Here is a 27,185-nt window from a genome sequence, read left to right as displayed (position 1 = left end):
ACGAAACAATATGATGAAAATGTAATAAAAAAAGTTAGAATGCACACATTTTGTCCCCCCAAGGGTGAACAATCCCCTGTGAAATGTGGCCCAGTGGAGAGGATCATTTAGGTAGGCCTGAAAATGTTTGCTTTGGGGGGCGGGGGGTGGTGGGGGGTGGTGGAGGGGGCTGTAAATCACAAAGTCATTTTTGAACATCTGTCTTGAAACGTTACTGCAGGAAAATGAGCTCTTGGGCTGTTTGAAGCAGACCTATAAATGGAATACGTAATTGGTAGCCACCGCCGTGGCGCTTCCTGAAAGCGTCCATGTTTCCCAAAAGCCATTTTTCACCTCATTCGCAAACAAAAAGTCAATGAGCGAGTGATAAATTTATTATACCTATGCATGGCAATAAAAGAATCAAAGTAGACGATGTATGGTGGAAATATACATAAAAGCCGAGTAAAGCTGGTCAATGTTGGAATATGGATGTAAATATTTTGTCGGGACTTATTTACAGGCCAAATCGCTTAACAACGCAACATTTAACTTTGGGAGAAAAGTGTCCATGCATTTCAGAGGCCACCCGAACACACACACACACACACACCTCGCCTTCCTCCACAATCAGACGAAGGTGATGCGCGTGCGAGCCTGGTTGATCTGCCACACGTTGAGCTCCTCGTACTCCTCCAGGGCTTCCTGGAACTGGGCGGGAGTGTAGCCTCGCTGGACGCACCGCTGCTCCGCCTCAGACATGCGGACCGTGCCGCCCGGCCCGCCGCGGCCGGAGACGGCCTCCGTGGAGAGCTCACGCACCAGAGAGAAGATGACGTCGGCCGGACGCTGAACCCTGCGGACCAGAGAGAGATTATGAGCGCCAACTTTGCAAAAGAAGGTACAAATTTAAACACTAAGTGATCAGTTTGAAAGGTTTTAGGACATGTTATCTACTGGTCGACTTATAGAAACCCTGAATGGTATTAGAGTCATTCTAACTTTTTATTCATCATATACTCCGCTTTCCTCCCACATTCCAAAAACATGCTAGGTTCATTAGCCACTCCAAATTGTCCATAGGTATGAATGTGAGTGTGAATGGTTGTTTGTCTATATGTGCCCTGGGATTGGCTGGCCACCAGTCCAGGGTGTACCCCGCCTCTCGCCCCAAGACAGCTGGGATAGGCTCCAGCACCCCTGCGACCCTCGTAAGGATAAGCGGTAGAAAATGAATGAATGAATAAAATAACATGCAAAAACTGAATACAAACTTCTAACTGTGATTAATTGTGAGTTAAATGTGATTAAGCACAATTAACTATTTTTATTTGATTTCAATTGATTGACAGCTCTACTACATTATCATAAAACAATTATCCATCCAGGCTGCATGTTGTGTGAGTGGTTAGTGTGCAGGTCACATAGCTAGGAGACCGGTGTTCGATTCCTCTGTGTGGAGTTTGCATGTTCTCCCCGTGCATGCGTGGGTTTTCTCCGGGTACTCCGGTTTCCTCCCACATTGTCTATATGTGCCCTGTGATTGGCTGGCCACCAGTCCAGGGTGTACAGCTGGGATAGGCTCCAGCACAGTCATGAGGAAAAACCGGTAGAAAATGAATGAATGAATTTTCATCACATTGACCACCTTGTCTATGATACTGTTAACAAATATGTTCATTTTTCAAAAGATAATGTATAGAATGCAATGCGAGGGGAAAAAAGTGTTAAGTTACTGTAACTTGACATTTTCCTGCCTTTGTAGAAAAAATATTAGAAATATTGCTAGATAATTTTAATGCTATAAATGATAAATTCATATGATGGCCCAATCATCCCTTCCTGTCACCCCTGTCTCACTGCATAGTATGTTGTATATATATGGACGGATGATTGCACTATTTCGCTTGTACTCCTGTATACGTGACAAGAATAAAGGGCTACATCATCATAAATCAATAAAAATCACCTTTTCCCCAAAAGTAATTGATTTTAAAATTCAAACAGTCCTTAAACTGCTGCTAGTTTACCATAATGCACATAATATAAGGTAAAGTATAATACTGTAATAGTGTTTATATAGTTGACACCTGCTTACTTGCACATTTATAAAAAATATAAACTAAGTATTTCAACAAATTTGTTTAGTTTACCGTAAAGCACACACTAGAGGGTAAGGCATTAACTTATTGTTTAGTTTACCGTAAAGCACACACTAGAGGGTAAGGCATTAACTTAAACATCTTTAGATGTGAACACGCTGCTCCATAAAAACACCCAGAGAACTTTTTACTGCTTCCTCCAGGACATGTAGCTCCTCTAAGAGGGATGCTAGAATCTCGTAAAATATTTTTTGGGGGGTAGGTGGGAGGGGTCAGAAGAGCCCCAGGCACAAGTGGCGGCGTCTACGCTCGTTAAAGCAAAGTTTGAGAGGTGCAGACGCAGACCTCGCGCCGCTGGACTTGTCGGCTTGCAGCGAATCCTTGGACATCTCCATCAGTCTCATGGCCTCGTTGACGTCCTCCTTCTCCACGAGGTCTATCGTGCGGAGGCGGGCCTGCACCGGAGAAGCAGATGTCAGGATTACAGGGGAAAAAAATAAAAGTAGGAAAAAACAAAAAGGAGAGCCAATATCTTGATGACATTTGCTGCGCTGTGCCGGCACTGTCAGACCGAGACAAGTGCAATGCCCTCTGGGACGGCCGGCAAGTGCCCAAGTCTCCGCCTCTCAACACCAGCTAGTCTCTCACGGGGTCCAAACGGGTTCCCGGGAACACGGGGACGTCATTTCCGAGCGTGGTCAGTTTTGCATGGGTTTGCACAGCTGCTCGGTTGGCACGGGGGCTGACTGCCCACCCTGCAAAGCTGAACATGCTCAGACTCTCAGAAGCTCTTCAAGTGTGCCCCCTGGTGGTCGGACGTGTGCAGCCTGGGGCCGTCAGTCTGCCGGAAGTGCTGGTTTTGCAGTAGGCGGACAACGCTACCTGCACAAACAGCACTTTTGGCAGCCAGAGGTAAACAGGAAGTGCCTTTTACAACAATCACGTGTTTTGTCCAGCGTGGGAAGGAAGTGCTCACGGCGCAGTAGATTGGTGTTCATCACTACCTGCACTGTAAGCACTTTAGCGCACACTGAACCGCCGATGAAGACCACATGGTAAAGTTGCAGTTAACTTAATGAATCCCAATTGAGATATTAGCGATCAGCGACGTTCTCACCAACGCGGTGGAGAGGCGGAGGATGGAGAGCAGGGTACGGGCCGATGTGAAGGTGGTGTCCTTGCTGACCCGTGCCTCCTTTCTCATCTCCACGTAGGCGGCCGTGATGTAGTCAGCCAGCGACTCGGGCACCACGGGCTGCTTCTTCTTACAAAGTGCAATGTAACGCCTGTGAGGGGAATTGAACGGTGGATCCTGGACACGTTAGATGGTGCGTTTACAACTGTCACACTCACACAACAACAAAATGTTGCCAAGTTTAGCAATTTTACCCCAAAAGTCATTTTTTAGGATGAATAAATGAGAAAAGGCAGATTAAAAAGTGTAAGAACAACAGTTTTACACCTTTTTAAAAACAACAATAACTTCAACTTCGTCACAAATAAAAATCAGATTAGAAAAGGAAAAAATTAAAAAAAGTTTAAAAAAAAATCAAAATTTGTAATAATGTACTCCAAAATTGTTGGATTTTTTTGTATTTCAAAACAAAAAGAAAACCGAGTCAAGTTTCGATTTTCAAATATAAACAAGAGCGCACCCCCCCTTCAAAATACGGAAAACCTTACAAAAAGAGGGATGTAGTATGACAGTGATGACACACGCACCTCATGAGTTTCATGTCGATGGGGGTGAAGTGCGTGGGGGGCTGTCTGCAGTGCTGGTGCACGTAGGTGATGTGCTGGGCCAGACGCAGGTCAGCGTCCGCGTCCGGCTTGTCCTGGATGAGCCAGAGCAGGTCGAAACGCGATAGCAGCGCGGCCGGCAGCTGGATGTTCTGCTCAATGCTCTTCTTGGGGTTGTAGCGGCCGTACGCCGGGTTGGCAGCGGCGAGGATGGAACAGCGGGCGTTCAGCGAGGTCATGATGCCGGCCTGGTTGGTCAGATGTCGTGTTAAAGTACTGTGGAAATATGCATACTAGGGCTGATACCATGTGGGACTGCATGAAGGTACTGATGACTGAGTGTTAATGTGCATCAATGTGGTTAGTGCTTTTCATTTGATGTTGTTCCTGCCATAGTTTTATACAATACATCATAAATAGATGTTGAAAATCTTCCCTTAGATCATTTGATGCTAAATCGCTAATGCTAGCAAAACGCTGGACTTCAATTCAATCAAGTCAATAGCAGCTGTAACTCCAACTTAGCTGGCAGTTCAATGCAAACGTGCAAACTCGTGTAAACTCGTGCAAACTCGTGCAAACTCGTGCAAACTCGTGCAAACTCGTGCAAACTCGTGCAAACTCGTGCAAACTCGTGCAAACTCGTGCAAACTCGTGCAAACTCGTGCAAACTCGTGCAAACTCGTGCAAACTCGTGCAAACTCGTGCAAACTCGTGCAAACTCGTGCAAACTCGTGCAAACTCGTGCAAACTCGTGCAAACTCTCGGTGTGGACCAAGTTTACATGTCATTAACGTGTTAACTTTGACAGCCCTATTTCATACATATGCATATTCCTAGTTTGCGTTACCTTGGCGATGGAGATGGTCTGCTGCTCCATCACCTCGTGGATGGCTGTGCGGTCGGCATCGGCCATCTTGTCAAACTCGTCGATGCAGCACACACCCAGGTCGGCCAGCACGAGGGCGCCACCTTCCAGGGTCATCTCCCCGGTCAGGGGGTCACGCATCACGGCTGCCGTCAGACCCACGCCGGAGGAGCCTCGGCCTGTCGTGTACTGGCCTGAGGAAAACATGAAGCGGGTTAGCGATATTGTCACACACACACACACACACACACACACACACACACAGAGAGAGGCTTTAGTTGTTGCTAGTACTCACTGCGAGGAGCCAGGCGGTCAATGTAAGACAAGAGCTGGGATTTGGCCACACCAGGGTCTCCCATTAGGCAGATGTTGATGTTTCCTGAGTTTAAGCAGGACATTTTTAAAGATTTTATTCTCTCCAAAGCCTTAAAGCCTTATAGCAGTGCAAGCGCTCACCTCTGATCTTCATGCCCTTCGGGGCTTGCTCCACACCACCAACCAGCAGCAGGAGCAGAGCCTTCTTAACATCCTCGTGGCCGTAAATCTCAGGCGCGATCGATCCAGCCAGTTTGTCGTAGAATCCTTCGTCTAAAAAGCAACATCATCACCGCTTCAGACTGCTCAATGCCAAATAAGCCCCTCTACCTGCCCACACGCACAACCAAAACTTTAAATTATTATTATTTATTCTAAATGATTGAAATTATTTGTGCAAATGACTGTTTACGCTGCACATTGTTCATATTTGATGTCATCCATTTATTCTCCACATTATTATTTATTATTACACGGGAGCCAGGCAACGACAATAAGGAAAGTCTATGTCTAGGTCTGGTCTAAAAAACTGAAGTATGGCATCACAGGACATGTTTAAGGACATGAGACACACCAGTGATGCTGCGCAGCTCTTCATCCGTGAGCTCCTCGTTTCCAAGCTCATCGTCCTCGGTCTTGTTCATGAGCGTAATGCAGTGAGCCTCCATGTAAGTCTCGGAGAGAAGACCCTGAAGACACCAAGTTCAGTTTCAAACAGTATTGTTCCGATTCCGAAATAGGAGGTAATAGAACAGGTGGCCACAGTACCTGAGTAGCCTGCCTAAAGCCTGTGCGCAGCAGAGGCAGGAAGACCCCTGTGATGGCTACATGGTCTCCAGGCTGGGCCAGGCGTGTGTTTTCGCCACGAGCGTACACAGACATACTTCTTGGGATGTTGCCGACGGGCACCTGGTCGCTCTGAAGTTGGCGAGTAATTCAAGAAGATTCATAAGACAACTCTGACGTCACATTTAGGTTAAGAGGTTTCCATAAGGAGGTTTCTTACATGCTCTTGAATGCGGAGCTCCTGGAATTTGACAAACTTGGAGCCTCTGGTCTGCAAGTAGAGGCGACCGCCAGACTTGTTGGTGACACACTCCTGGCTGGGACACATGACGAGGGGCATGAAAGATGACGACTGGATCTGCAAGACAAGAAGATGATGAATGGCGGCCCTCCTCGAGGCGTGACGGACATATGTCAAGAGGATAAGTCTTACTGGTTGGTATGTCTCTGCACCGCACTGGTCGCAGGTGTACGTGGCCACTGCCATCATGGGCTTGACCTCGGTGGCGCGGGTCACGATGCCTCGAACGTTCACCAGCTGCCCGATGCTGTCGGCCCGGACGTCGCGCACCACCTTGGGTTTAGACGTGCTGGGGGGCTTGAAGTAGAGCTCGCTGGGGTGAGACAAAAGAAGTACAATTGTGCGTTTATACATTTAGTAGTAGATTTAACGTTCACTTAACAGAAAGGGTGATGGTCCACAAGTGTCATTTGCTTTTATGCTATGTTTTTTAACTTGCACCTATTGACAGCATAAAGTGTGAAAGTACGACACCCACAGAACCACAAATGTAACTCTTTGGAACTAAATGCTCTGTCCTGGCTGCTCAGGACAATGTGACTAATGCGGCAATAATGAACAACATATTTTGCAAATTCGGCTCTGTTGCCTTTACAGTATGGAGGGGTGTCCATAGCACAGCCCGCAGGTTTTCTTTTTTCTTTTTAAATTGGCCCTCTGCCCATGGTGAATGCAATTAAACCAAAAAACAGCAAAAATTTAAAAAAATATGTCAAAAGGAAAAAATGTGAAAAGAGGCTGAAATGTTGACATTAACTCAAAATAAAACATAGCTTTGTCTTTAAATATACATCATTTTTTCAAACATTCATTCACTTTCTACCGCTTTTTCCTCACAAGGGTCAAGGGGGTGCTGGAGCCTATCCCAGCTGTCTTCGGTCGAGAGCCGGGCGGGGTACAACCTGGACTGGTGGCCAGCCAATCACAGGGCACATATAGACAAACAACCATTCACACTCACATTCATACCTATGGACAATTTGGAGTGGCTAATTAACCTAGCATGTTTTTGGAATGTGGGAGGAAACCGGAGTACCCGGAGAAAACCCACGCATGCACGGGGAGAACATGCAAACTCCACACAGAGATGGCCAAGGGTGGGTTTTTATCAAACATTTTTACAAAACTTTAAATAATAATAAAAAAAAAAAAAATTAGTGCTGGCTTTTGACATCCCTAATTTTCAGTATGTGACCCGCGGTGGAAAAGGTTTGGACACTCCTGCCTTATTGCAACAAGACTCACCATCCAGGTACAGATAATACATCTCTGCTTGCTACTAATATGTACATCATTTATTTAAGTACAAAGTTTACCTTATTTACACACTGGAGGTACATTTTTAGATTTACATTTTATGACAGTTTAGAATGCAAAACTGCTGCTTAAAATATTGCATGTACTACAAGTCATAAAGGTTGTATGACAGAGGAGACGGGTTGATCTGGGAACTGATAACTGCAGTTTCCAAGATTTGCTACAGGAATTCTCTTCCACGGTGGATTTGATGGTAAATGGAGGTTTTAGCACCGTAACTTACAATCTCCTCATGAGTTCTGGCGGGTATTGGTTGCGCATGTCACGCGTATCCGCAGGGTCACGCGCCCTTTGTTCCATCATCAGGCGGTGCTCGATGTACACATCCAAAGAATCCTTGGCCACGATCTAAACAAAACAGCAGATTCAAGAGAAAGCTGTTAGATAAATCGGAGTCCATCAAATCTCACCAAACAGTAGGGACTTGTGAAAGGCTGCTGCGTCCACTCACAGCTTGCAGACATTTGAATCAGACCAGACTGGCTCGACTCTACTTACATCTCTCTCTTTGTACTCAGGCAGTAGGTCGTGCACGGCGTCAGCAAAGAGGCCTGTGTAGCGCTTGGCGTTCTCACAGACACTCTCCACCAGCTCCGGGTCGTCCTCGGCCACATCGTCCAGGTCCACAAAGAGGGACACCTGCTCCCTGTGAGCCAGCGCCACCTATAATTCATGGACAAATTGCCCAAGGACACGAATAAGCTCTATGTATGTTCCTTTAAGTTTTTCAAGACACATACATCATTAGCTTCTATGATAAACCCCCCCCCCCATTACCAACATATAGGAACGAAATGTAACCATTTGAGTAGATCCCCACATAGTCACAATTCAGTATTCACCACCTGGCAGATATGTGGATTTTTTTGTGCACCCCATCCACAAAAAAAGGCTGCTTTTCTATTGAAAATAGCTCATTCATTTAATTACAAATATCTTATAATGCAGGTAGAAAGGGAGCAGGAAGGGTGAGCAGTGCGTCCATTGTTTACATTTTTATGGGCTTCTCATTTACTCGCAGATTCTCACCATTGGCTGGTATGCTCAGAACGTAATGTCAGTGAAACGCAGGGATCTTCCTTCAAAATCAATGAAGTATCTATTTACCATTTTAACGTGAAAATCTTTCAAATACCACTACATACATCTAATTTCTGTTTTGGGGTGTTTCGATGTTGCCATGTGTTTGCCCGTCGGATCAATGTACTGTAATTCAGGCGACTTGAAAAGAACAAGCTTTTCCCAAAATGTCAAACCTCTGCACACACATTTAACTCTGGCAATCCCAATTCTTTTCCAAGAACCAGAATAACAAGTTTCACGACAATATTTTGCTTCCTCTCTCCCGTTTCGTTTTGCTTGAAAGTGACAAACATGCCCACCTTTAAATACCATACCATCAACTGTTTTCACGACATCTACTTACAAGTTGCACTCCGTACTTGAACACCTTCTTTCCATTGTCATCCTCTGTGTAAAACTCCTGCAGGAACCTCTTGCACTTATCTGTAAAAAAAATCTCAATTCACTATTAAAAGGCACATACAATGAATGGATTTTGTAATGTGGTGGAATATTACAAATGCGGTTAAAAGTGTTAATGAGAAACAGCAGTGGGGCCTCCATGCTGGGAGCTAATTTGTTGTTGTGGAACGACCCCCCCCCCTCCCTTTCCTCTTTGTTGAGTAACATGGCATCCTGTATTCTCGATGAGTCACTATCGCTTTCAGTGTCTCTTAAAACTACACCCAATGCAAAAAAATGACATTTCTGACCCGTATACCTGATTTCATGGCTGCTTTCAAGATGAAATAACCACCATTGCGTAGCTACTCCGCTTCCGGATGAGGATGACAATACACATAACAAGCGCACTTCGGGGTCCATTTTTTTGTTTAGTCAAAAGACACCCCGCACTTCTTCAAAGTACAAACAACCTTCCATTAGCACGTCACAATAGACTTAAAAAGACAAGCGGGCGAAATCGGATGTGTCCACACTCACTTTGACGACGCTGCGCTGGTTTGTCGTTTTGTGTGCTGAAGGATGTTTTTGTAAACAAAGCAGCACATGGCTTTGGCGAGCTCGTCACCGCCGGTATCGCTCCGCCGTTTCCTCCGCTCGTAAAATTAGTGCGTGAGGTCTGCTGTTGTTTTTAAGCCAGCCATCTTTTATTGATGCAGCATCATCTTACTTATATTTACTAAACTAGAATATTACGGCCAACATAAGTTAAGCGACTTTTAGGAATACGTTGAACAGTTTTTTTTATATTCAGTGCCTTTGCATGTAGTGGTAGAGTATTTATTTTCCAATGCATTTCACAACTGCATTTACACACACTCGCGAGTGCGCGCACACACACAATAGTAAAATTATAATTCAATGTACGTGTGCATGTTTCGTTTTTAATTTTGTCGTGCACAGTCGCCATCCACCTGCATTGACAGCATTTGTGTGCAGGGCTGCTTATTTATGTACGCTGGTGTATGTATGTATGTATACATTTTTAATGATATTTCGTGCTGTTATTGCCCACTTTGCTGATGTTAAACTTCTACTGAATAACTAATAATGCTAATTCGACTCAAGCTAGCCCGAACACCATTGGATTGACTCTTTGTTGTTGTTACAATGTTGCATACTTTGTATATTGTTGACTTGCACAAGAATGATGCAATTCATAAAAAAGTAAACAATGAAGCCAAAAGTTATATGGCTAACCAGGTTTAGCATGCTAACGTAGCTCTGTAAGTGTTGTCGGGTGACTATGCACACAGATTTTAAACACATGAACCTACTTTGGTAGCAACAATGAGATGAAATACACGTAAACAGCACCACTAAGTACTTTGTTTTAGCTGTAGAAGGGTCACCGGTACTACTAATAGTAGTTCTAATACAGCAGTGGGACATGTGCTGTCTCCTTTGTTCCTGTGGCCTCATCCGGGTCACTGGGCAGTCACAAGCCCCCTTGCTTAACACATTTGGAACAACTTCAACCCGCACATTTAAACCCCTAAGTCACTTCAACAGACGCGTGTTTTACATGCGTTGTGAGGAGATTGTAGTCGCAATCAGATGAATGGAAACGAAAACGCCATTTTGGCCGCAACACTCGCTTAAAAGTGTACATTAGAATGTTTTCACCGGCAGCCATTTTGTCAGGTAATAGAAAGACATACAAATGACTTTCTAGAACTTTGTGTGGAAGCTAACCTGTTGCTGTTTTTTCAGAAAACGACTCTTTACCTTTCTCCGCCGCGTAGTCTTTGCGCGCCATGTCTTGCAGAGAAGGATTTAATTCCACAATCCCAGAGTAAGCTCAAGAGATGTGATTTATTTTCAAATATATGGTCGTTTATGTCTCTTCCACTCTCCGGTGTGACCGACTTGTTGACTTGCGTAAACTCGCTGCTTGTCCGCGCTGCAGAAGTGGCGCGAGTCTGACGTCGCTGTCGACCAATCACGTCGGAACTTGCAGCTCCCAAAGGGGCGGGTCTTTGCCCTGGCGGGAAAGCCGCGGTGGCGGGACCTAACCTTACGTCACATCCTCCTTGTGAGTGGCGAATGGCGCGAAAGGCGGTGATTGTATTTGAGTACAAAAGGAAGACAGTACCCAGCAGGTCAACTGTTGACTTATAGGAAGTAATCAAATATGCAGTCTATACATTTTATAGTAATTTTATAGTTTTATAGTACATTTGTAGTCATTGCATGTCACTGTTGTAGACATAGATATGTTGCTTTGTTGCAAACAAGATAAGACTCAGCATCAAGCGCCACCATATTGGATGTGCCAATGCTGCTCTGTAAGAGCTTGTGTGAATGTATAAACAAGAGGAATTAACTTAAATTTCTTTGGAGAAAGGCGTTTTTTTAAAGTAAGTAAATTTACTTGTATTCATTTACAACAGCCTTGCCACATCCAATATGGTGATGACATTGTTGTATCAGCAGTGAACAAACCCAGTGGTGTGTGATACTGCTCAATTTGGTATCAATCCGATACCAGGTAAATACAGGGTCATTATCGCCAATATCGAAACTCAATCTGAATGAGTTTTTTTTTTCTTTTGTAGCTGGTAAATCAAACACAACTGCCAATTTTAGTACTTATTACACGTCATGTGAAAACGCATGAGTCCAGAACTGCATTTTATGATTATGAATGACATTTTCACATTCATGTGAACAATCAACACGCTTAATTTACGTTGTTAAATTAAAAAGACATCATAGAAATATAGGTTATGTTAACATGAAACAGAGAGCAGTGTCTTGCACAGGGATAAAGTGAAACAGATCTTTTGTGCTTGTAAATCATCACAACAGTAACATTGAGACCCTGTTTTTGTTCAATTCATTCAGCTCTCTTACCCATAAAACAAGATCCATAGCTGCAAAACAAAGCTTTAACGAGCAAACGTGCAAAACACAAATCAGACATGTTGCATGACAAGTCGACAGGACTTCAGTCAAACAGTTCATCAATGACACTGGTACTGTGGCGGGTGGAGGGCTGTGGAACAATAACAGTATGAGACATATTGAGGTCATATTGCTTTACACAGTGCACAGACTATTTCATAAAGATTTGTTTTACCAGCGTGTATGAAGAGTCACTTTCGTACTCGTCAATTTCTTGTTCTGCGGGGTCATCCTCTATCAGCGACAGCCTACATGAACACACGCAAACACACACACACACACGCGTCGTTATTGCAGCGTCACAAACCGTTCGGTTTTTGTGAGTGTTTTCACTAAATCCTCTCACAAGGTGAGATGGTTGTTCAGTTCTTGCGGAGTCAAGGTGGAGCCCTGCACCCGTAGGGAGGAGTGTTGTCGCCTGGTGGGACGCACCTTTCGCATCTGTGACCTGAAATGTCTGGGTTAGTCGCAACGCCACCATTGGGTGGGTCTGCGATTGGTACTTCAGATGCAGTCATGATTTAAAAACTAAAAACAGCATACCCTGAGGAGAATTCATCCTCGGACTTAGTCCCAGATAAACCGCTGCCAACATCCGACTCCAAGATGACATCTTCCCTGGGATCAGCGAGCATTGTGGACGGGTGCTTCCGGGCTGTGGAGGTGAAGGCCGGAGTGGACAAACCACTGTGGATGCTGCTGCTGTCCAACCAGGATTTTTTCACTGTGCTGGACACTGACCCTGAATGAGGGAGATGATATCACATTGAATGATGATGCTATAAAACATACTATCACATACTATATTAATTGGCCCTGTACCCTAGAAACCGCCCATGAATGATACGGGAAAAGGCCGAAATGATGATAACCTATAATTATGTAACAGCCAAAATGTATTTTTTTAATATGAAAATGACCATAAAGAAACCGGAGTATTATTTTCATTGTCTAACCTTGAGCGGATGTCTTCTTGCGCTTAGTAACCGGGGTGGTTCCTGGAGTGGCGGCTTCCCTTCTCTCCTCCAGCTCCAATTTGCGTCTGGCAGAGACTCGGCCCTCCAAGGAGAGCTGATACACTCTGACCGGTTGCCAGGAGAGGGCAGCATGGGGACACTTGGATTTCAGGAAAGCAGCCCTGAGAGGGAACAATCAATGAAAAGAACCACAAATGCGTATTTAATGTGTCTGTTTGAGCACATTTGTGCTCCACAGTGAGTGAGTGAGTGAGTTCATGCGTGGGCCGTAAAGCTCACAGCTGGGTCCGCTCCTGCTGGGGCAGCTTCAAACTAAACTCGCTGAGGATCTCCAGGAAGGCCACGTTGGGGAACTGCTCTTCTGCTTCTTGCTGCACAGCACGGAAGGCAAAACCGATGCCACCCCTGAGAGGGGAAAGAAACAACGAAGACCACCACAACCCATCCGGATTCACACTGAGCTGATGAGCACTTCAAGACAAATAAAACTTGCTACTCACTTGTGCAGAGCCAACAGAGGTGTGCGAGCACGTTCGAGGTCAGTGCCGAAAGTCAGGGCGAGCCTCTTGGCTAAATCTCGGATCTTGCTAATATCCTGTCTGCTGACATCCTCCATCAGCATCTCTGAGAAAAGCTGGATTGACATCAAATAATTAGTTATCACACTGACAGCAACGGAGGACGTCTGCGAGCACACCTTGAGCACGTATGATAAATATCAACACGTGTGTCAATATGGCCCACCTGCTGCAGACAAAGGCAGAGAGTCTTGGCGCTCAGCACAGGACTGACCGCCTTGGTCTTGATTATGGTGTCTCTGATGATGTCGCCAAAGTCCCTAAAGTACTGTTAGAAGACATCCAAGACATCAGATGATCGTAATTAGCACAGTATTCAATTCCATTTCTGGGTGCCACGTTTAATAAAGCTTGAGTCGGGTGAGCTGGATTTTTTTCCTTCACTATTTATAGATTATAGCTTTACCACACCAAATTGGGGCTAATAGAGGGTAGTGGTCATGGTTTGGTTTATTTCATACATGCATAACAGAGTTATATTAAAGAACTTTGTATACATGCAAACTTCAACACGTCAGGAAATAAGTAAGTATGGATTCCATGAGCTTAAAGACTCCAAACAAACATTTTTTCTCATCAAAGATGAGAGTTGAATCTTTCCTTAATCTTATCTATGTAGCCCAAGAATACAATATTCTGTGTGCCTCAGTGAAAATAATCAAAAATGGCCGGTACCCCGAGAGACGACTGAGATTTAATGAGTTAAAGAGACTCGTGTTAGAAAAATAGATTTCATGGATTGACGTGTTAATACATACAAAATATTTGTTTCATTAAATACAGTAAAAATGGGCATATTTCAGACATAATGTAGTTGTGATTAATCATCATTGATGAATTTAAAAACTGTGATTATTCTGATCATTTTTTCATCATTCATTTGACAGTCCAAAAGCCAAATCATTGGTGGGAGGTAAATATGACAATAATACACTGTGTTCTTGCTATGTCGCCTCTTTTGATTGCAGTTCTCTCCGGAGGAGAGTGAGAACAACAGCAAGGTGCGAGGAATGACTCACTCTGATTCACATCCTGGATTCATAATTGAACTGGGCATTTTGCCGTTTTCATGCCCCCAAGAAGTAGCAGAAAAAAAGCTGAAACATGACTTCTACCTTGTGGTAGTGTTTGAAGACGTCGGTGGCAGCTGTGAGGTCCAGTACGCCGTAGATGACCAACTTGCAGTAGCCGGCCAGGTGGAGGCGCTGCTTCTGAAGAAGGGCGATCTCCTCGTGCTCGTCTGTGGAAGTGAAACAAACCCCAGGTGATGACCAGATGCCATGTATTGAAGATGGAGTTCATACTTGGAAAGTCTTATCAACGGACCGCCATGAACACTTAATGACAGACAATAATGACTTCAAATACCTTCCACTCCCACACTGTCAGAGTCTGAGAAGACATAGTCCAGAAGGTAGGCTGCCAGTTCAGCACGCATTGCATCGGAGGGCAAGAGGTATAAGCTTCGGAGGGCTGGTTCAGAGCGGATAGAATTGGTGCTGTAAAGCAGCAGCAGATCACACAGCAGCTTAAAGGCCTGCAGTGGAGGGAAGGAAAAAATATGTTTTCATGATTTTGCATGTGAGATCAGGATATTTCTGTTGGTACTGATGCTCCAACCTCATCCCTGATCTCAGCCTCGCCCAGACACAAACACGTCTGGCAGATGTGGCACAAGGAGAGAACCTCATTCTTCAGAAGCTTCAGCTCCTCCTGGGACAGACAGACAAGGGTCAGCAACCGGGAAGTCAAACAGAAAATCAAAAAGGAATGCGCCGTTGTCACTCGGGCACCTCGGTGGGTGCAGAGTCGTGTGCATTGGCTTTGGCCCACATCAGATGGAAGGCGGAGCATCTCAGAGCCGACACAAAGAGCTGAAATGAAAGCCAAGAGTAGTCACACTCTCGTCATTATTCATCCAGCATGAAGACAATCAGCCCAGACTTCCTCATCCAGCTCTCTGGATTCCAGCCTGCTTTTAAGAAGGTCCATGCAGGAGTCAAACAACCTCCAAGCTGTTAGGTCTTTGGCACTGGAACACACATATACGTGTATATATTAAATATATAATTAAAAATTAATATATAAATATACTATATATATATATATATTACGTATATATATAAATACAAAAAACTCCAAATTGTCCATAGGTATGAATGTGAGTGTGAATGGTTGTTTGTCTATATGTGCCCTGTGATTGGCTGGAAACCAGTCCAGGGTGTACCCCGCCTCTCGCCCAAAAACAGCTGGGATAGGCTCCAGCACCCCCGCGACCCTTGTGAGGAAAAAGCGGTAGAAAATGAATAAATAAATAAATAAATAAATAAAAGGGTGGCACGTCGTTCGAGTGGTTAGCGCACAGACCTCACAGCTAGGAGACCAGGGTTAAATTCCACCCTCGGCCATCTCTGTGTGGAGTTTGCATGTTCTCCCTGTGCATGCGTGGGTTTTCTCCGGGTACTCCGGTTTCCTCCCACATTCCAAAAACATGCTAGGTTAAGTAGCCACTCCAAATTGTCCATAGGTATGAATGTGAGTGTGAATGGTTGTTTGTCTATATGTGCCCTGGGATTGGCTGGCCACCAGTCCAGGGTGTACCCCGCCTCTCGCCCGAAGACAGTTGGGATAGGCTCCAGCACCCCCCCGACCCTTGTGAGGAAAAAGTGGTAGAAAATGAATGAATGAAAAAAAATTTTTTTAAACTATATTAGGAAAGCAGGAAGTGAACAAATGTAACAGTTAGTGATTGTAAAAGTACCAGATGGAGGGGTAGGATTTAATAAGCTTTACTTCTTCCTACTCCTTTTGGACATGTGGAACTGGGAACTGATTATGTGATGCATTCAATTGTAATCTGAGGCATGTTCAAATGAAATTAAACCATTACCAATACCATTACCATTACCATTACCATTACCATTACCACGAATGAGCATGCACATGCCCTACCTTTTTTTGGATAGCAACACATACCTGTTCAAGGCTGCAATCCTTTTTAAGGCCATGGCGGCACTGTAAACATCGTCATCTGTTGTACCCTGTGTGTACACACACACACAAACACACATCACACTTGAGTTCTGAAAATGTCACATGTGATGATAACCACAGAACCGGGAATAGAATATCATTTTGTGCCATATATAACAGTCTGGAAGCTCAGTAGAAAAAGAGTAGTATAATTCATGTAGTATCATGTCTGAGAGCAAAGGCACTCTACTTTAGTTTTACATACCTGCAGCAAGTCACTCAAATAGGCGCTGAAGCAGTCTGTCAGGTTGTCCACCAGCTGACTAAATGCCATACGGGAACGGGAGGAAAAGGTGTAGTGGTCGGAACAAAGCGCGCTGAACAGGCGGCCGCACGCCCCTAACACGGCAGCGTCCGTGTGCTTCGCCACAATCTCGCATAACTGAGACAGCAGCTGGTCCAGATGCTGATGACACGGTAAAGCAACATGAGAAAAAGTACACACTAACTGCATTGGCTATTGTTGTAAAGTCTTCAACTCCAATTGGTCTCTTACCTTCTCCATCCCTTGTACACTGCAGTATATCTCCAGGTTGAAGTACAGGGGAGCTTGCAGGAGGAGTTTTACCTTCCCTGCGTCTGCTGAGTACTGGAAGGTGGGCATTGGTGCAAAGACATACTTCAATAAATGATAATATTCATTGTACAGTGATATGGGACTGGATTTTCAGCACACATAATAAAAACACTCTTGCACCGATGGTGAGTCACTGGTAGTTTTCATTCGCTCATTCATTCATTCATTTTCTACGCGGGGGTGCTGGAGCCTATCCCAGCTGTCTTCGGGCGACAGGCGGGGTACACCCTGGACTGGTGGCCTTCAACAGGTGTGTGTTGCTATCCATAAAAAGCTAGGGCATGTGCATGCTCATTTATGGTAATGGTAATGGTAATGGTAATGGTAATGGTAATGGTAATGGTAATGGTAATGGTTTTATTTCATTTGAACATGCATCAGATTACAATTGAATGCATCCCATAATCAGTTCCCAGTTCCACATGTCCAAAAGGAGTAGGAAGAAGCAAAGCTTATTAAATCCTACCCCTCCATCTGGTACTTTTACAATCAGTAAGTGTTACATTTGTTCACTTCCTGCTTTCCTAATATAGTTAAATTTTTTTGTTTTTTCATTCATTCATTTTCTACCGCTTTTTCCTCACGAGGGTCGCGGGGGATGCTGGAGCCTATCCCAGCTGTCTTCGGGCGAGAGGCGGGGTACACCCTGGACTGGACTGTGAGGTCTGCGCGCTAACCACTCGATATTTGATATTTTGCTTTGCTTTGATTTATACAGCAATCGATGACAACAGCAATTGATTACTATAAACTCTCTAAGTTTAGACAACAAGGAGCCAGTCCATGGACTTAAAAAGGACTAATAAACAGGACAGTTACCTTGGTCAGCAGTTGCGGCAGCAGGGGGATGAAATGGGTGGTGACACGCCTCTTGTCTTGTTCCTGGATCTTCTTTTCCTTCACATTCAGACCCTTTGTGTAAACATACAAACATAGACACACGTTGACAGGTGAAGACAATGCACAAAAGACTAACTATGTTGCCATACTCCTGCAGTTGTAATAGGTTTGTCCATATAGTGTACCCAGACTACTGAGTAATATGTCTATTCTGTCACACAAGCAGCTCAATGCTACAACTACTTAAGCCAGGGGTCTCAAACACGTGGCCCCGCGGGCCAAATGTGGCCCGCAGGACACTAGTTTGAGGCCCCCGCCTTGATATGAAAGTTTAATGTTAGTGCGGCCCGCGAAAGTTTGATATGGATGCTGTATGGTATCATGTACCCAGAAAAAATTATTACGTTTGATTCATGTTCATGTTAAAGGTTAAATAACTGTTAATAGTTATCCTCCCTATCCATGTGGAAGTGGTAAGTTTTTGGCTATTTAAGTTGAAAGGAAATAACTTGAAGGCTACCGTTTAGGTCGCTAGCTCTCTAGTTTGCGAGTTAGCATGTGTCTCAAGACCCTGCAGTTGCGCAATATGTTGTAAATAAAAAGAGTATAAATGTGACTATAGTCGTGTTTTGTCATGTCTACAGGGCTCTAATAATGCTTTGTTCATTTTAATATGAAAAAAATCATTTGTCTACCCACCAACTATATGTGCTTTCTTAACTTTTTATTATTATTATATTTATTTATTACTGATTGATTTGCTTTATTCTTGATTTGTTTATTTATTTTTCATCTTATTTTGTGTAGAAAAATAAAAAGTAAGATATTTGAGAACAGTGGAATGTTTTATCAGAGCCTTTCTTGTAGAAAATCGGAACCAAAGCACTGAAAAAGTTTGTATATTTTTCTGTTTTTACTAAATGCGTTTTTGGTTTTTTTTGGAAAACCTGATGCGGCCCAGCCTCGCCTAGACCCTAGCTCCAGTGGCCCCCAGGTAAATTGAGTTTGAGACCCCTGACTTAAGCTATCATGGTTGCGTCCCCACCTTCTTGGCCGGGACCCTCCCAACAGGCGGCGTGGCTTCCACTGCCTGTCGGATCACGCAAAACATCAACTCAAGGAGCGCGCCCTCCTCCTGATCCAACAAACCTATATGAGGAGTCAAAAGAAGACTCACAATCAGCGTCTTTGGCGTTTATATGCACACATTTGCAGCAAACTCACATGTTTCCTGTTGTAAAAGTATGGTCATTCTCTCCCAGTCTTTTAGCTCGGAACTGGCCACATCCCACAGGCTGTCCACCAGGTAGGTCGCATGATCATGGAACTTGTAATAATAAGAGTTTCTTGTATGCATTACATTAATCATAGGGAGGTTACAAGGCAGACAAAAGGAAAGAAATGTACCTTGGACTGAAGGTAGAAGGAGATGAGGATCTGGAAAAAGTCTAAATTCATGCCCCTCTCATTCTCGTTGTCAATGGCACTTTGTAGCCTGTAACACACACAATGAGAACAATACAAATACTTTCATTTTTTTGGCCTCATAGAAAAGACTGTTAGAGCTCATGGGATGTATTATAGTTATAACGAAAAAAAACATTTTCCAAATAAAATGTATTATTATTATTGCTAATGTTAATGTTAATAAACCGACACCTGTTGTTGGGTGTGCTATTGTCTAATTGAATAACTGGCCTTTCCAGATGAAATATCTGTTCTTAGTCTTATATTTTGCAAAAATAAATATGACTCATAGTCCAGTGCACCTTATTATTACTTTTTGCATTGTACCATTCCTAAAACACAACTACTGGTGTCTTTTGCACAGCCCTGCACAAAAATTAGACCAAAAATGTGTTTATACCTCTTATAGAGGAAGAGGCCAGCAGCAGATGCCAGGCTGCGGTGTGAGGCGTAAACCAGAGAATAGATAAGACCGCACTCCTCTTCTCCCAGGCCTTCCTCCATACCCCTGCAGATGTGCATAAAACACCAAAAGCTTGTATGAAGCTGCAGATCATCACGACATATTTTCCTTTGCAAGCACACTTGTCATTTGATTTCTTGTAATAGTAGAAAAGCCCCTCACTGGTCGATTAGCAGCAAAAGCTTGACTATTTCCACTGCCACCTCTTGGTCCTTGTCCAGTACCATGCTGACCATCCTCTCCTAAAGACATACTAGACTGTCAAATACACATTGTTCTTCCAGTTCACGTCTTGGTTTTGTGTCAGAGAGGAGTTAATGAACACGAAGCCAGCCAAAGAACAAGGCTTAACAAGACAAATGAAAAAGGAGAATAGAAACAATACACTGAAACAATAGATAGGATGCTGTGGCAGGAAGATAGGGCGAGAGGAGGGAGAAAGGAAGCGCTCTGCTCCAGAGGGACGCCTCACTTTAAATCTGCTGGTGAAAAGCTCCAGGCGGCCAATGAACTCCTCCTCCTGATACAGAGCCTGCAGGCTTCGCACACACTGCAGACGCACCAGACTTTGCTGAGAGAGAGCAGACAGAAGAGTAACACAACACACTTGACATGCCATATGCACACGGATGCAAACAGTACGTGGCGACTCGAAGACCGTTAGCAATATCAAGCAACAGAATGAATCACGACAAACGTCTCGCTGCTGCACCTTGTCGTTCAACATCCAGCCCAAGTATTTGATATAGCAGTCGGTGAGGAAGTACTCGGGGTTCGTCTTGACCCACACTCCAAGCTCCTCCATGCACATTGCCCGGACCTCCATCATCTGGTCACGGTAGCGGTGCACAAAAATGCCACGGAAGGTGGTGTTTATCATAGATGACATCTCCTCTTTGTTCTCCTGCAGCTGTGGAGCCATTGTAAACACACATGGTTGTGTTCAATATGAGTGTAGCCTAGGTCAAACAGTTAGCCCTAAGGGGTCATCGTGTCACAGTACATGTGTGTGTGTGTGTGTGTGTGTGTGTGTGTGTGCGTGTCACCTGGCTGATGGTGGCCTGGAGCTCTTCCAGTCGTTCAGAGTCTTGTTCGTGGGCCTCCTTACCCTTCTCCAGGTCGTAGCGCCGACTGATGGTGTGCAGCTGGAAGGACACCATTACAGCTACTTCCACCATCCCAGAAATTAGCTTCAAGGCTAACAGGGAACAGAAATGCACATCTATTTCATTTGAACATGCCTCAGATTACAATTGAATGCATCACATAATCAGTTCCCAGTTCCACATGTCCAAAAGGAGTAGGAAGAAGCAAAGCTTATTAAATCCTACCCCTCCATCTGGTACTTTTACAATCACTAACTGTTACATTTGTTCACTTCCTGCTTTCCTAATATACTAGTTTAAGGGTTTGGTTTTTTTTTTTAATCCCGTACCAAAGTACTGGGTGATATGAGCATCCAATGCCATAATGGGTACCATAGTGCGTGTCAATATAGTGATATATATAGCACATCATGACTGGTTCAAGACTCTTCATCCTTGTATTTAGCAAACATCAACTGCTTGTATTGTTTCTTGAATTGGCTCATCGTTGTGCATTGTTTGATTTCCTTACTCAATCCATTCCATAGTTTGATTCCACATACTGAAATGCTATGGCTAGCATAACGTAGTCCTAGCATAGAAGTGTTTCAAATGTACTTCTTCCCTGAGATCATATTTCTCCTCTCTTGTAGAGAAGTATTGGATGACATTTTTAGCTCATTGCTTATTTTTAGCCTTATGCATTATTTTAGCTGTTTGAAAATGAACTATATCAGCAAGTTGAAGTATTTGTCATTTTAGAAATAAGGAGTTAGTATGTTCTCTGTAGGCGGCATTATGAATTATCCTTACTGGCCTTTTTTGCAGTACATTTAGCCAGCGAAGATTGCTTTTATAGTTATGATCCCATATTTCCACACAATAAGTAAGATATGGTAGAACCAGAGAGCAATAAAGAGTGTGGAGTGATTTCTGATTGAGAACAGAAATTATATACAAATCAAACTTTTATTATATTCACTGAAAATAAATCACATGGTTCTACTGCTTTGTACCGAGGTGTGTGGTGTGTTTGGTTTATATGATGATTGCTATTAGCCAGGGTTACCATTAGACACGCAATATGAGTGTCAATCCTACGAGACACAGCACACAGGCTTTGAAAGGCATTTAGCCTCCCTATTTTGACCCAAGTCTAAGTTACCAAATATTGTTCCTTGCCCTTTGCATGAACCATATTCATTTCTTATGCTTATATAACATATAAGACACAAGGTTTAATATACATTCACAATGTAATAATTTGAGCTGCCAGTCTGTGTGTGCTAATAACACTTCCTAGTAATATACAGCAGTTATTGTTTTTGCAGGATCCACTGAGGGGAGTGTGACTATCCTGCTTACATGTTTCATACCAGCCTAAAGGCATTATGGGTTGTCTCTGTGGTTTTTTGACTCGAGCAAAATAATCACTTTCAAGGAAGGGGAGCAGATGTTACAAAAGAGATGCTACACAGCTAGAAGTGCATTGTGAATAACAAAAGCAGCTCCTCCAGCAGCAAAAACAGATGTGGGCTGAATGGAGCAGGTTTTTCCGCCTCAAGGAGACACAAGAATGCATATCGTTTTTTTTTCCATATCAGTCTTTCCGCTCACGTCAGTCATTAGTGTAGGCGAGAACCTTTGTGACATCTTAGCTCAACATGGGTACTTACACCATACAATTCAGAAAGCTGCATAAAAGAATCAGCATTTACACACTACAAAAATCATTTTGGATACAGGTCTGACTAGATTGTGCAAGTGTACTTATTTATGACTAGTGAGTGAATGTGGTATTGCTCACCCAGCAGTGTGCTTGTGTGTCTGAAGGCTCTGACTTGGGAGTCTGTGAGCCCCGTGAGTAGCGACAGCACAAAGGGGAAGAGGTACCCGTCGTATATGAGACTACACCGACAGGAGTGCACGAGAACCCGGGCAAACTCGCAGAGGCCTGCTTTGAATCGCTTCAGCGAGGGGCCCGGCTTGGACAGAGGATATGTCACTTCATTCTGGAAGAAGAGCCGTACATAATTTGAGCCATTTTTTACAGTTACAAACAAACCATGCTTGTGTTATTCATTTTTGTCTCACCAGATCAAACTGTTTGGTTAGCGTGGCGATGATATTCGCATTTGGCATGGAGTCCAGCATCTCTCTGCTAATCACTCCTGCAAAAGCATGCATGAATACTAGAGCTGTCAAATGAGGACAGTTAATGAATCAGATTAATCATTTTCACATGAATGAATCCTTACTGATTAATCACCATTTGCAACTATGTCTGAAATATGACCATTTTATATCAAGATAAATGACAGCAGATGGTTAGATATCACACACTTCTGAAAATCCATTTGTCTAACACAAATCTCTTTAATGGGAACTGAACATTTGCATTCAAAGAAAACGTGTTTGCCCCCTTTCTGATTTTTTATTTTGCATATTTGTCACACTTATTTCGACTTATCAAACAAATATTAGTCAATGACAACACAGCTGAACACAAAGCACAGTTTTTAAATGAAACTTTCTATTATTAAAGGAGAAAAACAATCCAAACCGACATGGCCCTGTGTGAAAAAGTGATTGCCTCCTGAACCTAATAACTGGCTGGGCCACCCTTAGCAGCAACAACTGCAACCAAGCCTTTGTGGTAACTTGCAATGGGTTTCCTACACCTCCAAAGTCTTCCTTTTGTTTTTCTTCAGCTGTTCAGATGTGGATTTTCTGGTGTGTTTTGGATCATTGTCATGCAGCAAAACCCAAGTGGATTTCCGCTTGAGGCCACAAACTGATGACCGGACATTCTTCTTCAACAACATAGCCCCAGATCATCACAATAAAAACACCAATTGAGATAATCCTTCATTTATTAAATACGAAAGAAGTCTTTAAACGTTTTAATAATTCTCAAAGTCCAATCCCAACAACACATTTTTGTGTGTCATTATGTCGGTATAGTTACTTGGATATTTCAGCTGTCACAAAATCTATTTGTGTCAAAATGAAAGTAATGCTCGAACTGTATCTTTTCACCAAAAAGTTTTTTTTTCTAGTCGGGAACTGATATTTTCCTGAAACTTACCCATATTCTACTACTGATTACAAAACAATGGAAAAAGGTAGAAACAAACTTTTATTTCTGATGAAAGTTGTCATTCTTTTAGTTAGTTAGTTCTATATTTATATAATCAAAATCGTCTAAAATGGTTGGTACTGAAGGGATTTTTTTTTGTTGAAAAATTTAGTTCAGCAGAGATTTTCGTCTTGGAAGTTGGAGTCATCGCTCCATTCTTGGGGTAATTCTGGTTGGCCGACCACTCCTGGGAAGGTTTACCACTGTTCCATGTTTTCCATTTGTGGATAATGTCTCTCACTGTGATACGAATCCCATATTTATTTTGCAGACTGATAGATCTAAATGACTTTCTTTTCGGGGGAAGAAAGAGCAACAAGGGGTTAATCACTTTTTCACACAGGGGCATGCAGGTTTGGATTTTTTTCCCTTCCCGCCCATCCATTCATTTTCTATGCCGCATATCGTCACTAGGGTCGCCGGGATATGCTGGAGCCTATCCCAGCTGACTTTGGAGCGAGACGCGGGGTCCACCCAGGACTGGTCGACAGTCAATCACAGGGCACATATAGACAAACAACCATTCACATTCATTCATTCATTCATTCATTCATTTTCTACCGCTTATCCTCACGAGGGTCGCGGGGGGTGCTGGAGCCTATCCCAGCTGTCTTTGGGCAAGAGGCGGGGTACACCCTGGACTGGTCGCCAGCCAATCACAAGGCACATATAGACAAACAACCATTCACACTCACATTCAATGACAATTATAAAAAAAAAGAATGAACATTTGTTTTTCCGAGGATGGACTGAAGGATGTTTGCAAGTTGATGAAGTTTGCAAGATACATACTATATGGTGTTGGAGTTGCACTGTTGTCATTGTGTTTGGGTCAGAATATAAATTATGAAAGAGCATCAGATTCTGTGTGACTGTGTGGAGACACTCTAAATTTTGACATTGTTAATTCAATATTTTAATTGCCACGTAATTTTTGGCAGCCTTAATGAATAGACAAATTGAAGTGGCATTCCCTTTTTTTCTCGTCCTTTCAGAAAACACTTCCTATTCAGAGAAGTTTAACAATGTGATCCAGTCATGCCAAGGGATCAATACTCCACCTTGGCCCCAGCTGAAATTGGAAAGGTAATCTGTTGACCCACATCCCTCCCACCTCCTATCCATCGCCTGGCTTCCCCCTTGACCCCTGACCTTTGCATCCACAGGACTGAACAATGAAGTTGACGAGAATCAGCATCCCAGTCTCATGACTTTGCTTGTAGGCGTCCAGCCACTCGTCGACCACTGTCTAGGGATGGACAAAAAGACAACCGCTACTCAGACAGCTGGATTTTAAATAATATATCACACGAGTTATCCTCCATGATGCGGGATTGCTTTTTATAGCAGCAAAACACAAGCTCAAAGAGCCATAACATCACAACAACAGTAAGGATGGATGCTCGCTGTCAATATTTAACAATGCGACCCAGTGCAAAGCCTTGCTTGCTCCTCTTTGCATATCTGAGGCGACTCTGGAGGCTCTCATCCGTCAGCCTCTGACAACACAATAATCCCTCTCATTAGAAACCGCCTCCCTCAGTAGCTACGTCCATTCATGTCTTTATCTCTATTCCCCTGTTACCTCCTTGGACCTCTGCTGACAGTTTGCTCACCACCAGGGCAGTCTTTCCAGAGATGACAGCTTCAAAGACATCCTTTGCACTGATAAGGCGGTTGCCTCTGTTCGCTACTCTTGTCCCAGGCTGCGGTGAGGTCTGCCTGGGGGTCCCTTGGGGTGACTGCTCCTGCTGAGCAGTGTCTGGTGGAGAGGAGATGGATCTGTTGGGCGAACTGGGTGTCGCTCTCAATGCAGCTTTACGTCTCTGCCTCTTGGGTGGCTTGGGATGAGAGGGAGACAGAAGGGCAGCTCAGCAGGGGTTTTCCAGTGAATTGATGCCATCGACAGAATTAGCGGTGGCTTGACATTCAACAATTACAGCTGCGCCATGCTACCTAGACCTGATGATAGCAGAGAAGTGTTGTGGAAATTCACTTACAACTGACATTGCTGGCGCTGTTTTCTTCCGCTTTGTGGTTTTCGCTGGAACCACATAGTCTTCATCTAGATCTGATAAATCATCAAAGCTAACAAAGACAGAAGAATAGAGTATATGTGACTACATATACAGTAACATGTCTCCCAATTATATGAGTTCCCATATTTATTTGACACTGGTACCTGTCAGAGACGTCACTTGACATGTTTGATGCAGAATCAGGGTTCCCCATGGGACAGACTAAGCTGGCAAGGCAAAGGCAGTGTTCATGTTTCAGAGAATTCAAGCATACATTTTTCTTGACTTTATTCAAGTGAACAAATATCACATTATTGACTGCTTACTTTTTATTTTTACACAAGTTCAATCTGTATTACTCAGAACTAGTAAAACTGCAAATTATGGTCTATGGTTTTACAGTACAAGACAATTGACTGGGTGGCAATTAATTACGCACTTTAGCCTCATCTGTAGTACTACATTGCTAGCCACAATTCCAACAGAAAGTACTAATAATTACGATTAAAAATATTTCTCATTAGTTGCTAATAATATGGATTGTTACTTTCCTAATATTGGTGTGGTCTGCTACTTACCGAAGTTTTTTCACTGCTTGACCCAGTCACATCAAAGGCGCGGAAAGGCGTAATACAATCTAACAACAAAGATTCTGATTGGCCAGAGACACATCATCGAAGGCTGTGATAGGTCCTTGAAAAGTTGGCTTGCATCAGATTGGTCATTCCTGTTACCTGCTACAAACTAGCTTTGTCTTATCTCTGTACTATAACATGTAGCAAACTTTGTAGCTGCAATTTTGGTTACAATGTAGTCTTTTTATTGAAGCTCATTTCTAACTTCGAAACATACAAGCAACTGACATAAAATGTTGACAGGATTTATTCAAGGTTTCCCTCCAAGCTAACCCCTCCTTGCAGGTCCCTAATGGGTCCTCCGTGGCACGGGTCCATTGTTCCAGGTTGGCTTACAGCATGAATACCCGTCAATTCCCCAAGCGTCAAAAACGTGACTTCCGGTGTTTACTTTCAAATTAAACTCAATTCCTCCCTCAATAACTTCAAATCATGTTTTATTACGTTGGTGATTTGATTCAAGAGGAACAAGACTACCGGTTTTACCTTACGGAGAAGATGCACTAAATTAAGAAATACAGCGCACAAGGATAT

General features: G+C 43.5%; 2 protein-coding genes across 4 annotated transcripts; both read right to left on the bottom strand.

Moving 5' to 3' along the window:
- Positions 1-358: 358 nt before the first annotated feature.
- Positions 359-10,907, bottom strand: mcm7 (minichromosome maintenance complex component 7). 3 transcript variants are annotated; one of them, XM_058075347.2, is made up of 15 exons: positions 10,661-10,906; positions 8,835-8,914; positions 7,907-8,071; positions 7,632-7,756; positions 6,224-6,404; positions 6,011-6,148; positions 5,773-5,922; positions 5,579-5,693; positions 5,146-5,277; positions 4,985-5,068; positions 4,672-4,883; positions 3,804-4,069; positions 3,199-3,367; positions 2,427-2,536; positions 359-835 (listed from the first exon to the last, which is right to left on the bottom strand). In XM_058075347.2, exons 1-15 carry the CDS (start codon positions 10,689-10,691, stop codon positions 610-612), a joined length of 2,184 nt encoding a protein of 727 aa, XP_057931330.1. In that variant the 5' UTR covers positions 10,692-10,906; the 3' UTR covers positions 359-609. The 3 variants fall into 3 exon arrangements, 2 of the variants coding, with proteins under 2 accessions (XP_057931330.1, XP_057931331.1); XM_058075348.2 differs by lacking the exon at positions 10,661-10,906 and adding an exon at positions 9,413-9,467; XR_013625468.1 differs by lacking the exon at positions 359-835 and having other exon boundaries at positions 3,199-3,393; positions 10,661-10,907.
- A 210-nt stretch (positions 10,908-11,117) lies between these two features.
- stag3 (STAG3 cohesin complex component) lies at positions 11,118-26,987 on the bottom strand. Its single transcript, XM_058075343.2, has 32 exons — positions 26,595-26,987; positions 26,181-26,243; positions 25,999-26,086; positions 25,615-25,839; positions 25,151-25,247; positions 22,954-23,030; positions 22,667-22,871; positions 20,821-20,972; positions 20,487-20,684; positions 20,247-20,345; positions 19,937-20,016; positions 19,712-19,819; positions 19,252-19,339; positions 19,069-19,171; positions 18,890-18,993; positions 17,824-17,916; positions 16,924-17,016; positions 16,633-16,833; positions 16,371-16,435; positions 15,339-15,426; positions 15,188-15,268; positions 15,015-15,107; positions 14,763-14,931; positions 14,510-14,634; positions 13,561-13,662; positions 13,317-13,450; positions 13,096-13,221; positions 12,796-12,977; positions 12,383-12,581; positions 12,186-12,287; positions 12,015-12,087; positions 11,118-11,930 (listed from the first exon to the last, which is right to left on the bottom strand). Exons 2-32 carry the CDS (start codon positions 26,228-26,230, stop codon positions 11,883-11,885), a joined length of 3,648 nt encoding a protein of 1,215 aa, XP_057931326.2. The 5' UTR covers positions 26,231-26,243; positions 26,595-26,987; the 3' UTR covers positions 11,118-11,882.
- Between the last annotated feature and the right edge of the window lie 198 nt (positions 26,988-27,185).

This window comes from Doryrhamphus excisus, linkage group LG23, assembly GCF_037039965.1.
Source record: "Doryrhamphus excisus strain RoL-2023G ecotype Guam linkage group LG23, RoL_Dexc_Guam_v1.1, whole genome shotgun sequence".
NCBI classification, from domain to species: domain Eukaryota; kingdom Metazoa; phylum Chordata; class Actinopteri; order Syngnathiformes; family Syngnathidae; genus Doryrhamphus; species Doryrhamphus excisus.
Note: the sequence above shows the minus strand (reverse complement) of the source record. Positions and strands in the feature narration are given on the sequence as shown.